Consider the following 14,199-nt stretch of genomic DNA (forward strand, 5'->3'; position numbering starts at 1 on the left):
GAAGTAGACTAAAGATGTTAGAAATTGAAGATTGTTAAGCATTTGGGAATATTGAATAAAAAAAAAAAAGATAGTTTTCACATTCACCCATTTTAATATAATGTATTCAACAGACAATAGTCTTTTAATATTGCAATAAATAGAGAGGACACACTGTATTTTTGATATTTGTACATTTAACAGATAAATATTAAATGTGCAAATGTGCATGGAGTAAATATCTGAGAACTCATTGCTTCTTTATGGCAAGTATTTTGAGGCAGGATTCAAAAAGCCATTTGTTAATCAACAATAAGACCCAGATCCTTGTGCTTGTGAACTCTGGGAATAATAACAATATCAACTTCAAGAGAAAAGTAGGAATGGCTTATACTTTTTTTGTAATTGTAATATGTGCATATTTTTTAGCATTTAGTTTGAGGTAAATTTAGAGAAATAATTTTTGACAAAAGCCAGTGCCGAGTTAATTAAATTGTTATTATTAATGACATCCATAGGGTTTTGTGGAATGGAATGAAAAGATCGTAAAGTTATCTGTATATGCCTTGTTTTTAGTTAGGACAAGAGCAGAGGGGATAATTCTAGAAAAAGGCAGCAGAGACAGGGTACTCAGGGCACTAATCTTAATAACCTTCCTTTTTTTCTGGAATTGTGCAGGTTACACTCATAGGAACAAACCTAGAGAACACTTCATCTTCCATCTTTCTATTTAGCATCAACGAGAAAATAAAGTTGTGGAGGTTTCTCTGAGAACTGAAGTAGAGGGCAGAGTATATGTAAGAGTTCACTGAATCAAAGCTAGAGGCTTTGTCAAAAAAAGGACTAAATCTAATTGCCCATTTTGATTGAATTCATCTGAGGGGGGGGGAAGAAAAAGACATCACCAAGAGTTTTGTAACTGTGAAAACCCCTGTAATGAATTTGCTGTTGAAAAGGCAGGGCACAAGCTATTTTGTCAGCAGTGGCAGCAATGTCCTTTGGAGAAAGAATCAGTACTAGCCGGAATATAAACAACAGAATGTCATCAGTTTCTTCATCTGAATAATCATTGAATTACTGAATTTATTTATTTTTTCTAAATTTAATTATGATCCAAAATTGATATTTCTGCAACAGATTTTTGTATCTTATAATTCAGTCTTGTAAAAGTGTCAAACTATAAAAGCTATATAAAGCGTTGGTACATGTTGGTCAGCCTCTTTCTATATATAGCTATGAGTAAGCTAAGCTAATATTTAAAACCGTACTTAGTGGTACCCAATCTTGTGGCTGTATTTTAATATAAAATGTGTATTTTGTTAGTGAAATTTGATTTTTAGTGTAGTGTAGTGTGGACTTAAAAATAAATCCTGCTTTTCCAGAAATGTACTGTTTTCCTGCTGGTTTTTTTTTTGCCTGTTTTGGCCAAGTGTCTTCTGTTTTCCTTCTGCCTACAAATACCTAATATCTAGCTTTTTGAACATCAAAATTTCGCAGCTATGAATATAGCAAGAGATGTTATTTAATTATGATGGAATAAATATATTATATTATTTTTTGTCTTTATTGTACATAAATTTTATATCAACATTCTATTTGAATTTCCAGCCTATAATTGATGAACCAGAAGAAATACAACCAGAAAAAAAAAAGCCTGGAGAAAAGAAGGTTAAAAAAGTTATAAAGAAAAAGTCTGAAGATAAACTACCTGAAATATCCATAAATGATATAAGGAAAGAAAAGAAAGAGGGAGATGTTCCTGTGACTATAATAAAAGAACCCACTCCAGAACCTGGGTCAAGGAGAGAATCTTCCGAATCTACTGATAGTAGAAGAGGATCACTTTTAGATGCGATACCGCCTGGTGCTGCTGGGAGACGGCGTTCATCAATTACAACAATTGTTGCTGATGAGGTGAGTTCAGTCCTTTTTATTAATGTAGTTTTTTACTTTTGTGGCTGATTTTGTAATTTTTCTGTGACTTTAATTATATAATATGCATTATATAATTAATATCAATAATTAATTATTGATATTAATCGATAGGAAATATGTTCAAAAACTCAGATATGTGCTTAAGAAGTTCTCATCACCTTCAATTTTCAAATATCTTAGGTTAACGACTGAAAACTAAGGCCTATAGTTGTTTAAACATCTTTTTTCATCTATTTTTTTTTCTAGAACATTTGGCAGATTTCTAGAACATTCGGAAGTGTTTTAAAACATTCGATAATAATGTTTTGGAACATTCTAGAATATTGTTATGTGTGAAAGAAAAGTCGAGATGTTTCTGGAAGGTTTTAGAACTTTTGAAGGTTCTAGAAACATTGTGAGTCTTCTAGAAACTTCTCTACTAGCATATATATGAGTGGTTTCCACTCATATATATGCTAGTAGAATATATGGAAACCACTCATATATATGCTATATCTGCACCAAGCAAGCAAGCAAGCATTTTCATATTTCAAAAAGTATATGTGTTTCAGAGAGCTAGTGGTGAACAAAGTAACAAGTGTTGCGATCATTAGTGTAAATTGTGAATTGTGTTTAAATTAGAAATAAAAATCTACAATTTCTTAATTGTGTTCTTGTGTGCACATAAGCCTGATAGCTTTTGCTTCATTTTCCTACATTTGTGGAGAAGTGGTATTAAAATTGCAGCAGAAGCCACTGTCCCAACTTATGAGAAAAGCCTATGAACTCTATTTTGGATGCAAGGTTGGAGATCAAGATAAAGTATGGACTCCAAAGATTTCCTGTTGCCCACATTCAAGGACACTAACAGGCTGGTTTAGAGATGTAGCAGGAACCTTAAGACCACAAAAACAATTGTTACTTTTGCATGACCAATATTTCTGGTTTTTTTGTGAAATCCAAGCATAAAGTAGAGTATCCCAACATACCTTCTGCTCTAAGGGGTGAAGTGGAAGGGGTTTTTTTTTTGGCTGATGCTGCATAAGCTTGCTTTCTTGCATCATATGCCTCTACTAATGCTAAGGCCAGTTTCTCATGATGATACAATGTTAGTGCCAAAGCCACCAGAAACTTATGGACTTGACTCTGATTCAGGATTGGAAAAGGAGTCTCCAGAATATGCAGAACCCAGAATGAGTACAGATCCAGACTTTTCAACTCTTGATACTTCAAAGCTGCATTTAATCACTCAGGCAGAATTGTACTGTTTGATCAGAGATTTGGACCTCTCTAAAACCAAGGTTCAGTTACTGGGATCACGGCTTCAGCAGTGGAATATTCTTGAAAAGGTGTCAAGGTGTCTTTTAATCTAACATAATGACCTATTACTTCACGGATGGTGCAGTGGTTTATTGTAACAATGTCCAGGAATTAATGAAAGGGTTACATTTGGAGTATGTCCCTGAGCAGTGAAGGTTTTTCATTGATTCATCCAAGTCAGTTTGAAAGCAGTTTTACTCCTTAATGGAAACAAGTATCCATCTATACCATTGGCCCATGCAGTTCACGTGAAGGAAACGTATGTGAACATGCAGGTTTAATAGTTAGGGAAGGACGTTGTGTGTTTGGTTTCATTAAGATCATTACTATATTTAATACCACGCCGACCGGACTAGCCGGGTGGGTAAAGTGCCTGCCTGGCAACCCAAAGGTCGTGGGTTCGAATCCCGCCTCAGGCTTGGATCAAAGTACTGCAAAAACCTTGGGAGGTGCATTATGGCCACAGAAGCCGATGCATCAACAACTACCAAAAAAAAAAATTTAATACCACTTGAAATTAATAATATAGATTATTAAGCAATTGCTAACCCAATATACATTAAGTCGACATTTCAGGCAAGGTGGGTTTCTTGCCGATACCCATCTTGTTTTGTTTTTGAGTTATATTGATGTACCCGTCATTCTTTCACCATCAAAATTGATTTTGATTTTCATCAGTTGGATCAGAAAAATCATCAACGTTCTCTCTCCACAAAGCTCCAACAATTGTACAGAACACTTTTTCCTGTGGAACTTTTGAGGAGGCTTGTGTCAATAGTCTTAGAACCACCCATCTGGCTGCTACCTTAGATGTGCAGGAACTTATGCATTATGGTGCAGACAGACCTCCTTGGCTAATGTTCACTTCATTTGCTGTAAAATTTGTAGTCACACATCTGTCTTCAAGGATAACTCTTCCACTCTAGTTGCAGTGGCAGGGTCTGTGGCTGAGATGGGTTCTTCCTTCTCTTGGGTCATTATGCATACTTCTTTGTTCACACCTGAGCTGTCTTTTCCAAATTTTTCATAGTCTCATATGAGGAAAATCATCCCTACATACAGCTCTCATCTCATGGATTTCTTTTGCTTCTTTGCCTTGCAAATGAAGAAATTTATGATGAATTGGAACTTAGCCTTCTCCAACCTACCACTTTTCGCGGTATTTATGGCTCTAGTTCAGTAACTAGAGCCATCAGTAACCAATGGATCTAGAAAAACAAAAATATTCATTAACTTATGAGACTTATATATACATAATATGAAATCCCTAACTGAAATTTTTCTAGGTGAGGATAAATACTTATTGACTGTTCCTTGTATTGAGTCTAAATGAGCAGCTAAGTGTTCTTTGTAAGAAAATGTTCCAGTTGAAAGTTTTCTTACAAAGAACATTCCAGTTTTGACGAAAGTTACATGAATATTAAATCTTTACTGCTGGGCTGCATTGGCCCATTGAATGAATTCAGTAAAGAATCAGGTATATTTTAACACAGACGTTGAAATAAGACAGCAGGTCATAATGAAATGCAAGACAGAATTATATAACTCTGTAAAGCATTTATTGTCAAATTACTTTTACATTTGCACTAAAATATAACCCTGTTCCTTATTGCATTACTGCAGTGGGCTACAGCCCGGTATAAGGAATTTAGTATTGCATCACTCAGTATCTGATGAGGTCCAAAATAGCTAATAATGGTGCACTGAGTTTTTATGACACATTTTCTTGGTGATTTTTGTTTTTTAAATTAAAAATCATATTAGTAAATTTAGTTCAGTCCATGGCTAATGATGATGTTATTTCTAAATTGAGCATTAGCCCAAGCCTGTAATTGTCTCTGGAAGGAAACAAAGCTTACCTTAAGACACCCAGACAGAAATATATAAGAAGTGAGGCATTTATTATCAAATCATTTCAATCTGCACCATTCCATTATTAAAATAAGATATATATTCACCTCCTGCTGGAGTTGCAGATGAAGAAGAACATAAAAATAAATAAATACACTATAAGATCAGAAGTATTTGGATACACTATTAGTTGCAAAAAGAGTTTTTAATTTAACAACCTAATACATATATGGCCATATTTTGCTTGTACAATGGCCACAGTCCTAGCGAGCATGCTTTACACTAACTTTTAATAGATCTGCAGCACAATAAAGGACTTCAGTACTGGGCTCATGATCTAGGCTTTGAGTTGGCCAGTTCAGCTTTTTGGTGTTGTTGTTGTTAGCATTAGCATCAGCATTAGCAAAGGCACATGATGCAAGAAAGCAAGCTTTTATAGCATCAGCCAAAAAAAAAAAACTCTTATTTCATCCATTCACTCCTCCAAATGTTTATCATCAACATCTACAGCGACAGATGGAAGTTTGTTCCAGCAATCAACCACCCGCTGGTTAAAGGCAAACTTCCGCACATCTATCCTACAACCGTCTTTCCTCAATTTGAATTTATCACATTTCAGGCGATTATTCTGAGAAAGAGGAAGAGTCCCATCAGCATTGAGCATGCTCAAACCATTCAAGGCTTTATACACCTCAATCAGATCAACTCGCAGGTGCCAAGTCTCCAGACGCTGTAATTTGCAAAACTTGTGTCTTTCTTCGTAAGAGCAACCCTTTGTTCCATTCACTAATCTTGTTACCTTCTCTGTACTCGTTCCAACAGCTCTACATCCTTCTTAAAATGAGGTCTCCAGACCTGTATACGGTACTCAACGTGTGGCCTGACCATTGCCTTATACAAGTGGATAATAACCTCCTTATCCCTGCTAGAAAAATTCCTGTGTATCATTGACAAGACACAATGAGCTACTCTTGCAGACCATCTGCACTGCTCAGAAAACTTCATATCTGCCTGCACAATTACCCCAGGTCCTTTTCATTCTCTAATAAAGTCAGTGTTGTACCACAGAGTTGATATGTTACTCGGGAATTACTGCTTCCCATATGTAGTACTTCACATTTGTCAGTGTTAAACTTCATTTGCCACATCTCAGTTGCGCCTCAGTAGCCAGGTGGGCAGGAGCAGCAGTGCGTAGCACGCTTCTTGATTAGACCAGGGTTCGAGCCCATGACCACCAAATACGGAGAATGCGGAAAGGTCAGGTAATGACCCCCGCATATCCTCGGAGCAATATGGCCTTAGTTTCCAATGCTCCTAAAATCCAAATAACAACAACATAACAACAGCCACATCTCAGCCCATCTGCTCAACTTTTCTAGATCCTGTTGCAGCAGTGTACTGTTATTAGTGTCATTAACAACCCTGCCAACCTTCGTATCATCTGCAAACTTGGACAGTAAGCCTGATATGCCATCATCAATATCATTTATAAATACAGAAAACAATAAAGGCCCCAATACTGAACCCTGAGGGACTCCACTAATAACATTAGTCCACGATGAGCAGTGTCCATTGATTACCACTCTCTGTCTTCTCCCACTCAAACATCCCTTTATCCATAGCAGCAATTTTCCTCCGATGCCACACTGCTCCAATTTGTGCAGCAGTCTTCCATTGCAACAGTATCAAAGGCTTTTCTAAGATCCTAATATATGATATCAAAGTTATTCTTTGCATCCAGTTCCTTTGTGACTACATCATAGTATCCAATCAAATTAATCAGACAAGACTTCCCCTTAACAAACGCATGCTGTGTCCGAGCTATAACTGAAGTCTTGTCTAGATGATCCTGCAATGGTTTTTTAACCAGTGCCTCCATTAATTTCCCTGGAACTGAAGTTAAACTAACAGGTATGTAATTACCTGAGTCTCCCCTTTGATCATCCTTTGTGGATTGGGGTCACATTTGCACATCTCCAAATCCAGTGAAAAGTGATTTGCACATCTCCAGTCCAGTGAAGCTCTCATAATTATGACTAAGGGTTTGCTTACTTTCTTTGCCGCCTCCTTTAATATAACTGGATAGATTCCATCCACCCCAGGTGCCTTTCTTGTGTGTATCTTCAACAATTTCTTCTCCACTTTACTCTCAGTTATTACAAGATTATCTAGCTTACTGCCAGAGTTTAATACACCTCTGGCATTCCCCTTCCTGAATAACTCCTCATGTGTGGAATGTCGATGCCAAATATTCATTTAGTTTGTTAGCTACCTGAGCAGGATCATCAACAGTTGAACCATCGATATCAAGTGGACCAATCTAATTCATCCTCTTCCTTCTAGAGTTTACATAAGTAAAGAACTCTTTGCTGTTTTTCTTTGCATCCTTTCACAAAGATTTCTTGTAATCTGCCTTCACCTGCCTAACCTCCTTTGTAACTTGGTTACAGATCAGCTTATATCTATCATAGGCTTCTGTGTCACATGTTAATTTATATGTATCCCATGCATTTTTCTTCTCTGCCATATAATTATAGAATGCAATTTACAATTCTCATTAGTTCATCTGACATCCATTTAGGCCTAAACCTTGAACAATATTTCTTAGTTGGTATGTAAAGCCTAGTAGCTTCCAAGATAAGTTCTTTGAATGCTTCCCATTTTGATTTGCTGTTGGTAACATCATCAGTTGGTTCCACCGTATAGAATTTAAATACTGTCTCAGACCACCATAGTCATTCTTACATAAACAAAAACTCTTCCCTTTACCCTTGATGGTAGTTACCTCTTTGAGTAAATCCCACTTCAGCACACTGTGATCACTGCTACCTAATGGTTCCTGCAGATTCTTGATGCATGAAGAATCATTACTGATAATCAGATCAAGAATATTACTCCCTCTAGTTGCCTCCCGAACATGCTATTGTAGAAAACAATCATCCAATAAATCCACAAAAGCCTTGCTAGTGTATGAGTGACCAACCCACAAATTCCAGTCAATATCCGGGAAATTATAAACCCCCATTATAAGACACTCTAATTTACTGGCCCACTCTATTTCTCTGCACAGTTGCTCATTATACTCATCAGATTCATTAGGCCTATAACACACACCTACTCTCATTTTTTCTTTCCCAGCACTTATGTCAGACCAAACAGACTCATCATTGCAATGTCCACCAATATCAATTGGATGCACTTTCTTAGATTTTATGTGTTTCTTAACTAACAGCATAACCTCTCCTCCCTTCCTGTCCTGTCTATCTGTTCTGTACATTGTACTCCCAAATTCCAGTTCTGCATATGTCTGTGTGACACCATGTCTCTGATATCCCAACAATATCTGCCTTTGATGTCTTGACTATCACTTCAAGCTCATCGAATTTATTAACTAAACTATACTCCTAGCATTGATGTACATGGAAGTATACATGCAGCTGTTTCTACTCTTAGTTACCCTAACAAAGCCCATGTATTTACTTATTCCACTATGACTCTCAGCAGTCCTGGAAATTCCCATTGCCTTGCTTTCCAGGCTGCTTCTCAATTGCATTTCAATAGAAGTAGTGGAAGAATCACTTTTACCTCTGCCAGCGGCTACTGTTAATCTATTAGTCCTTGTATCCCCCCCAAGCTAGCAGTTTTCCGACCCACCTAACTCTGCCTCCATAAGCATCAGCAAATATTCTTGCACCCTTTCTATTTAAGTGTATACCATCCCTGTAGAAGCAGTCTCTCCTGTTAACAAGCACAGACCAGGCTGAGAAAAATTCTACCCCTTCAGACTTGCACGATCTCTCCAGGGCCGAATTGATCGACAAGGCTCTCATCATATACTCCGTCCTATCGTGTCTGGGCAGAATTGCAGACACTTTCAAATTCAACCCTAACTCACGGCTTTTTTTTCAGCATTGTCTTGTACTTGTTAAGTAATTCTGCCAGTCTCTTACTCTTGTTGCTTGTTATCCACAAGCTAGTCAGTGTATTAGATGGAGTGTTGTCTTGCTGATACTGACAGGCTCTGTTTCCAAAGTAGGTCATGCATAATTATCCAGAATGTCTGATTGGGTCATGTGGATTTCATGGCTCTTCCAATTGACAAATGTCTGAACCATTCTGAAATGACTTCATACCATCAGACCATTTTCACAAACTTCAAAGTCAAGAAAATACACTCCAACAGAAATTAATCTTTTTAAAATCTTGGAAATCTTCATACCCCAGCATGCTTGTTGAATGAAACAGCATGCAGCAAGATTTGCCATTCCATATCATTTTCTGCCACTGTTCTAGAATCGGTAATTGTAGAACAATAAATTGGGAATGACATCATTTTCCCATTTCTTCCAGTAATTTTTTCAAACTTTCCTTAAATTTAATCAAACCACCCACCTTGGTCGAAGTTTATTCTAACTTCTGATTACTCTGGCTGAATGCAAATTTCCACACACCTATTCTGTAACCATCCTTTTCCAATTTAAATTTATGTCCCCTTTTGTGTTTCATCTGAACAATGTAAAAAGATGCCATCAGCATTTAGTTCACCTAGCCCTTTTAAAACTTTAAGCATTACAATTAGATCACCACTCAAATGCCAAGTTTACAGAATGCAATTTACAAAACCATATAGAATATTCTTTTATGTTCTCAGTTTTGTTGCTCTTTTCTTCACCTTCTCCAACAGATCAGTATTCTTCCTAAAATATGAGATTTCCAAACCAATATCCCATATTTCAGATATGGCCAAGCTAGAATAGATTCTGTAATGGACAGAATCCAAACAGCTGTTCTAACATCTTGTTTGAACTTCTCAGAGAATTTCATATCAGAGTGTACAGTTATCCCTAGATCTTTTTCATACACTACTATCTTGAATGTGGTACCATATAAGCTGGGTATCATCATTCCTCTCTTTCTTGGTGATTCTCTCTCATTTTGGATAAATCGGGAATTTCTTTCTTTTTTCTTTTTTTTTTTTTTTGTTTTTATTTGCTTGTGCAGAAAAAGCCTCAGGCTTCCTTGCACCATATAGCTTATAATAATATAATATAATAATATATCCAAATCTGGGATTATTAGTGTTAGTATTAATATTAGTATTGGCAAATGATGCAAAAAAGCAAGCTTATACAGCATTAATGATGCAAAAGCTTATACAGCATAACCAGGGCGCCTCCATAGCCAGGTGAGCAGGAGCAGCCGTGCGTAGCACACACTTCTTGATTAGACCGGGGTTTGAGCCCGTGCCCACCAAATACGGAGCATGTGGAAAGGTCAGTAAATGACCACCGCATATCCTCGGAGCAATATGGCCTTAGCTTCTAATGCTCCTAAAAACCAAGTAACAAACAAACAAACAAACAGCATAACCAAAAAAAAAAATAATAAATAAATAAAATAAAAATAAAGCCTTTCCATTTCACTTGTGCATTCACTCCAATAATTTGTTTAGTTCTTCCTTGAATTTATTTAATCTGTCCATTCCACAATGACTGATGAAAATTTGTTCCAGCAGTCAACAACCTGCTGTTTAATGGCAATCTTCCTCACATCTGTTCTGCAATCATCTTTCCTCAATTTCAATTTATGTCCTCTCATATGCATATCCTGAGCAAGAGGAAGAATTCCATCAGCATTGAGCTTTCTCAATCCATTCATAGCAGATAAACTTGCAAATGCCTAGTCTCCAAATGCTGCAGGTTGCTGAACTGAAGTCTTTCTTGGTAAGAGCACCATTTGTTCCCTTCGCCAACCTCATTGCCTTTCTCTGTACCCACTCGAGAAGCTCTACCTCCTTTCTAAAATGAGGCCTCCAGACCTGCATGCAGTACAGTAAGTCCCCGACATACATAAGAGATACATTCCCGGACTTATTAATCAAGTTGAGTTTTATGTAACTCAGGAATGACTAATAAAATATTGCTACTATATCCCTGATATGCCAAAATTAGAAAAACCACATAATATCCTCAGAAGAATGAAGACAAATAGCTATATATTTTTTATATATTAGTTATCTATATAGAAAAATAGTTATATATTTTTAATTAGTTCAATCAATTAAAAACTCTATTGGAGACAGCAGTGAAGTAACCGGAGTGGCACATAAGAAAATAAAACATAAAAGGAAGAAAAACGCATGTCATTGTACTGTAAAAACTGGAATGTATTTCGTACGTAGCCTTGGTTGTTATAGTTGACTTTATTGGTGCTGATCTCTTCACCCCTTCTCGTATTCTGTCTTTGGCCTTTATTATTGTGTTCACTGTTGACCTTGACAAATCTAAATTCTGCTCAATACATGTTAATGTTTGACCATTTTCATATATCCTTATTATTTTTATTTTCTGATCAAAATCGATCGCTTTCATTTTCTTGGTAGATTTACTAGTACTTAGTTGGCACCATGATAATGGTCAAAATGAAATTTTCTGTAAACAACTTCACAGGGTTAAGGTGGAAACACACTATTATCACTTCACACAAGTTGACATGCTCACATTTTACTAAAGCACATTTCTGAAGGTCTCTATCATAAAACAATTTGCAGTTTCTGGTTTATTGGTCTTTTCTGTTAATGCAATCTGTTATAAATGAGTAGTAAACTTGATCTTATTGCATTTGTGATGATACTGATAGCTGTAATTCTGTGAGTTTTTACATTATTATGGTGAAATGTGTGTCCCCTTCACTGAAATCTTCAGTCATATAAAAAAAACATAAATAAATTTTATGAATCTTCTGTTCATTCCTATTTTTTAAACTTGTATTCCGTATCTCACTTGTTCAGTTTGTGCATACCATGTTCGTCTTTATCGATTGCTTATTATTATTATTATTTATTCTTTTTTATACTCTTTTAAATTTTACAATCCTGGGGGGGGGGGGGCAAGTGAAAACAAATTTATGTAAGTCCGAAGCTACGTTAGTCGGGCTTATGTAAGTCGAGGATTAATTGTACTCAAGGTTCAGAGAAATTTATATCTGACTACACAGTTAAACCCAGCTGTTTTTCATTTCCTCTACCCCGAGTGTAGTAACCACACAGTCTAGGGTTACTACTATCCATATGCTGGGGTTACTACTATCCATATGCAATACTTTGCATTTGTCAAGGTTAAAGTTCAGTTGTCATTTTTCAGCCCATCTGCTTAATTTTTTTAAATCCTACTGCAGTAACATACCATCATTGCTGTCATTAACCACCCTTCCGACCTTTCTGTCATCTGCATACTTCGACATTATGCTTGATATTATTATTATTATTAGCTGTATGGTGCAAGGAAGCCTGAGGCTTATTAGAATTAGCAAAGGCACATGATGCAAGAAAGCAAGCTTATATAGCATCAACCAAAAAAAAAAAAAAAAAAAAAAACACCCTTATTTTACCCATCCACTCACTCCAAATATTTGTCAAGTTCTGCCTTGAATCTATTTAAGCTATCAACGACAGATGAAAGTTCGTTTCAGCAATCAACCATCCACTGGCTAAAGGCAAACTTTAGCCAGCAAACTTTTGGTAGATTTGCTTGAGCATGTACAGAGAAGGGCAACAAGATTGGTGAGGGGAATGAATCTGCTGATGAGGCTAGTAGGAGCCAGATGTGTTCAAAGCCACTGTGGATTTTTCTTATTTATTCATTTGATATTATTGTTTTTCTAAAACTTTCGATTTAAATTTAGTAGTATAGCATTATTTTGTGATTTTCTGATTAATCTGGTGTATTTATTCTTTACTCGGCCTTGTAATTGCATAAAAGTATCGGTAAGGGTATCAAATCCACGTGTTACAAGTTGCAACTCCGCTGAATGAGAAGTTTTTTAGCCATATTTAGCCGCTTTATTGAATATTTTTTACATCAAATTATTTTCTGTAAGTAGTTTATAGACTTAGTAAGGATCGTTAGTTTATTCTGAATTGAGACAGCGAGATTTGGAAGTTAATTAATACTTAAGTGTCCGTAGATTTACCGTTCGTAACTTGCCACCTTTGTCACACAATACGTTATATACCGAACTAGATAGCGTTAGTATAGTATAGGTTATAATATTGTCAGTTGATCGGTAGAATCTATTAAACTTGTTGAACTTCGTTGTCAATTAAATTGTACTTTTAACTATATACATATAACGACTTAGATTACAAACATAACATAATTAATTAATACATAACTGATATGGAAGTTATATAAAGGGAACTCGTAGATAATTAATACTTGACACTGAAAAATATATATACCGTTATATCTGTGTTGGGATACAAGTTTAGGGTTATAATTTTGAACCGAAATTGAAATTTTATTGAAATTAATAGAAATCATGACTCAGACCAGAGCAGCAAAGCAAGAGGCTCAAGCTAATGGAAGTACTGTGGCTCAGAGGAGAACTGAGGGGGGGGCAGTTGCCTTCTGAATCACAGCCTTTTAAAATGCGCTGCTTGCATGATGTTTGTAAAGCATTCAGGTACGGGACATGATATTGCCATGGGGGATGTCTTTGTGTGTGCGCGATGCAAGGAGTGTATCGAAATCAGGCAACAACTCAGCGTTGTTATGGGGCCTATATGAGAGCTTGAAGGACAGGGTGGATGCCCTCGAAGGAACTAAATTGAGGGGCCCATCAAGCTCTCAGCTGCCCACATCAATGCCAGAGCTTGCACTTGGTCATCACACAACACAGCGGCAACCCCCAAGGCAGAATGCGCTGGTCCCACAGGAACTAGTAGTTGTTGGTGACTCTATTGTCAGGGAAACGGGGAACGTGCCTTGTAAAAAGGATAGGTGGAACACGACCAGGGTATGTCTGCCAGGGGCAAAGGTTTATGATGTTGTAGAGCAGATATCATCTTTTAAGGGCACAAAAGGTGATATAGTTGTACAAGTTGGCACTAATGATATCAAGAGTAGCAGACCGGCAGAATTACTTAACAAGTACAGGTCACTGTTGAAAAAAAGCCGTGAATTAGGGTTGAATTTGAAAGTGTCTGCAATTCTGCCCAGACACTATAGGAGGGAGTATATGATGAGAGCCTTGTCGATCAATTTGGCCCTGGAAAGATTGTGCAAGGCTCAAGGGGTAGAATTTTTTTCAGCCTGGACTGTACTTGTTAACAGGAGAGACTGCTTCTACAGGGAT

The 14,199-nt window shown here is 36.7% G+C and overlaps 1 protein-coding gene across 2 annotated transcripts in view; it reads left to right on the top strand.

The window, feature by feature from the left end:
* The window catches only part of LOC150079033 (twitchin-like), a 2,795,346-nt gene that overhangs the window by 590,836 nt on the left and 2,190,311 nt on the right, over nucleotides 1–14,199 (top strand). For both annotated transcript variants that reach the window (XM_090382361.1, XM_090382360.1), the window contains one exon: nucleotides 1,588–1,893. In XM_090382361.1, the coding sequence (XP_090238487.1) occupies nucleotides 1,588–1,893 (306 nt within the window). The remainder of the gene's footprint in view (nucleotides 1–1,587; nucleotides 1,894–14,199) is intronic.

Source organism: Mastigoproctus giganteus, chromosome 10, assembly GCF_048544385.1.
Source record: "Mastigoproctus giganteus isolate SK-2022 chromosome 10, ASM4854438v1, whole genome shotgun sequence".
Taxonomy (NCBI): Eukaryota; Metazoa; Arthropoda; class Arachnida; order Uropygi; family Thelyphonidae; genus Mastigoproctus; species Mastigoproctus giganteus.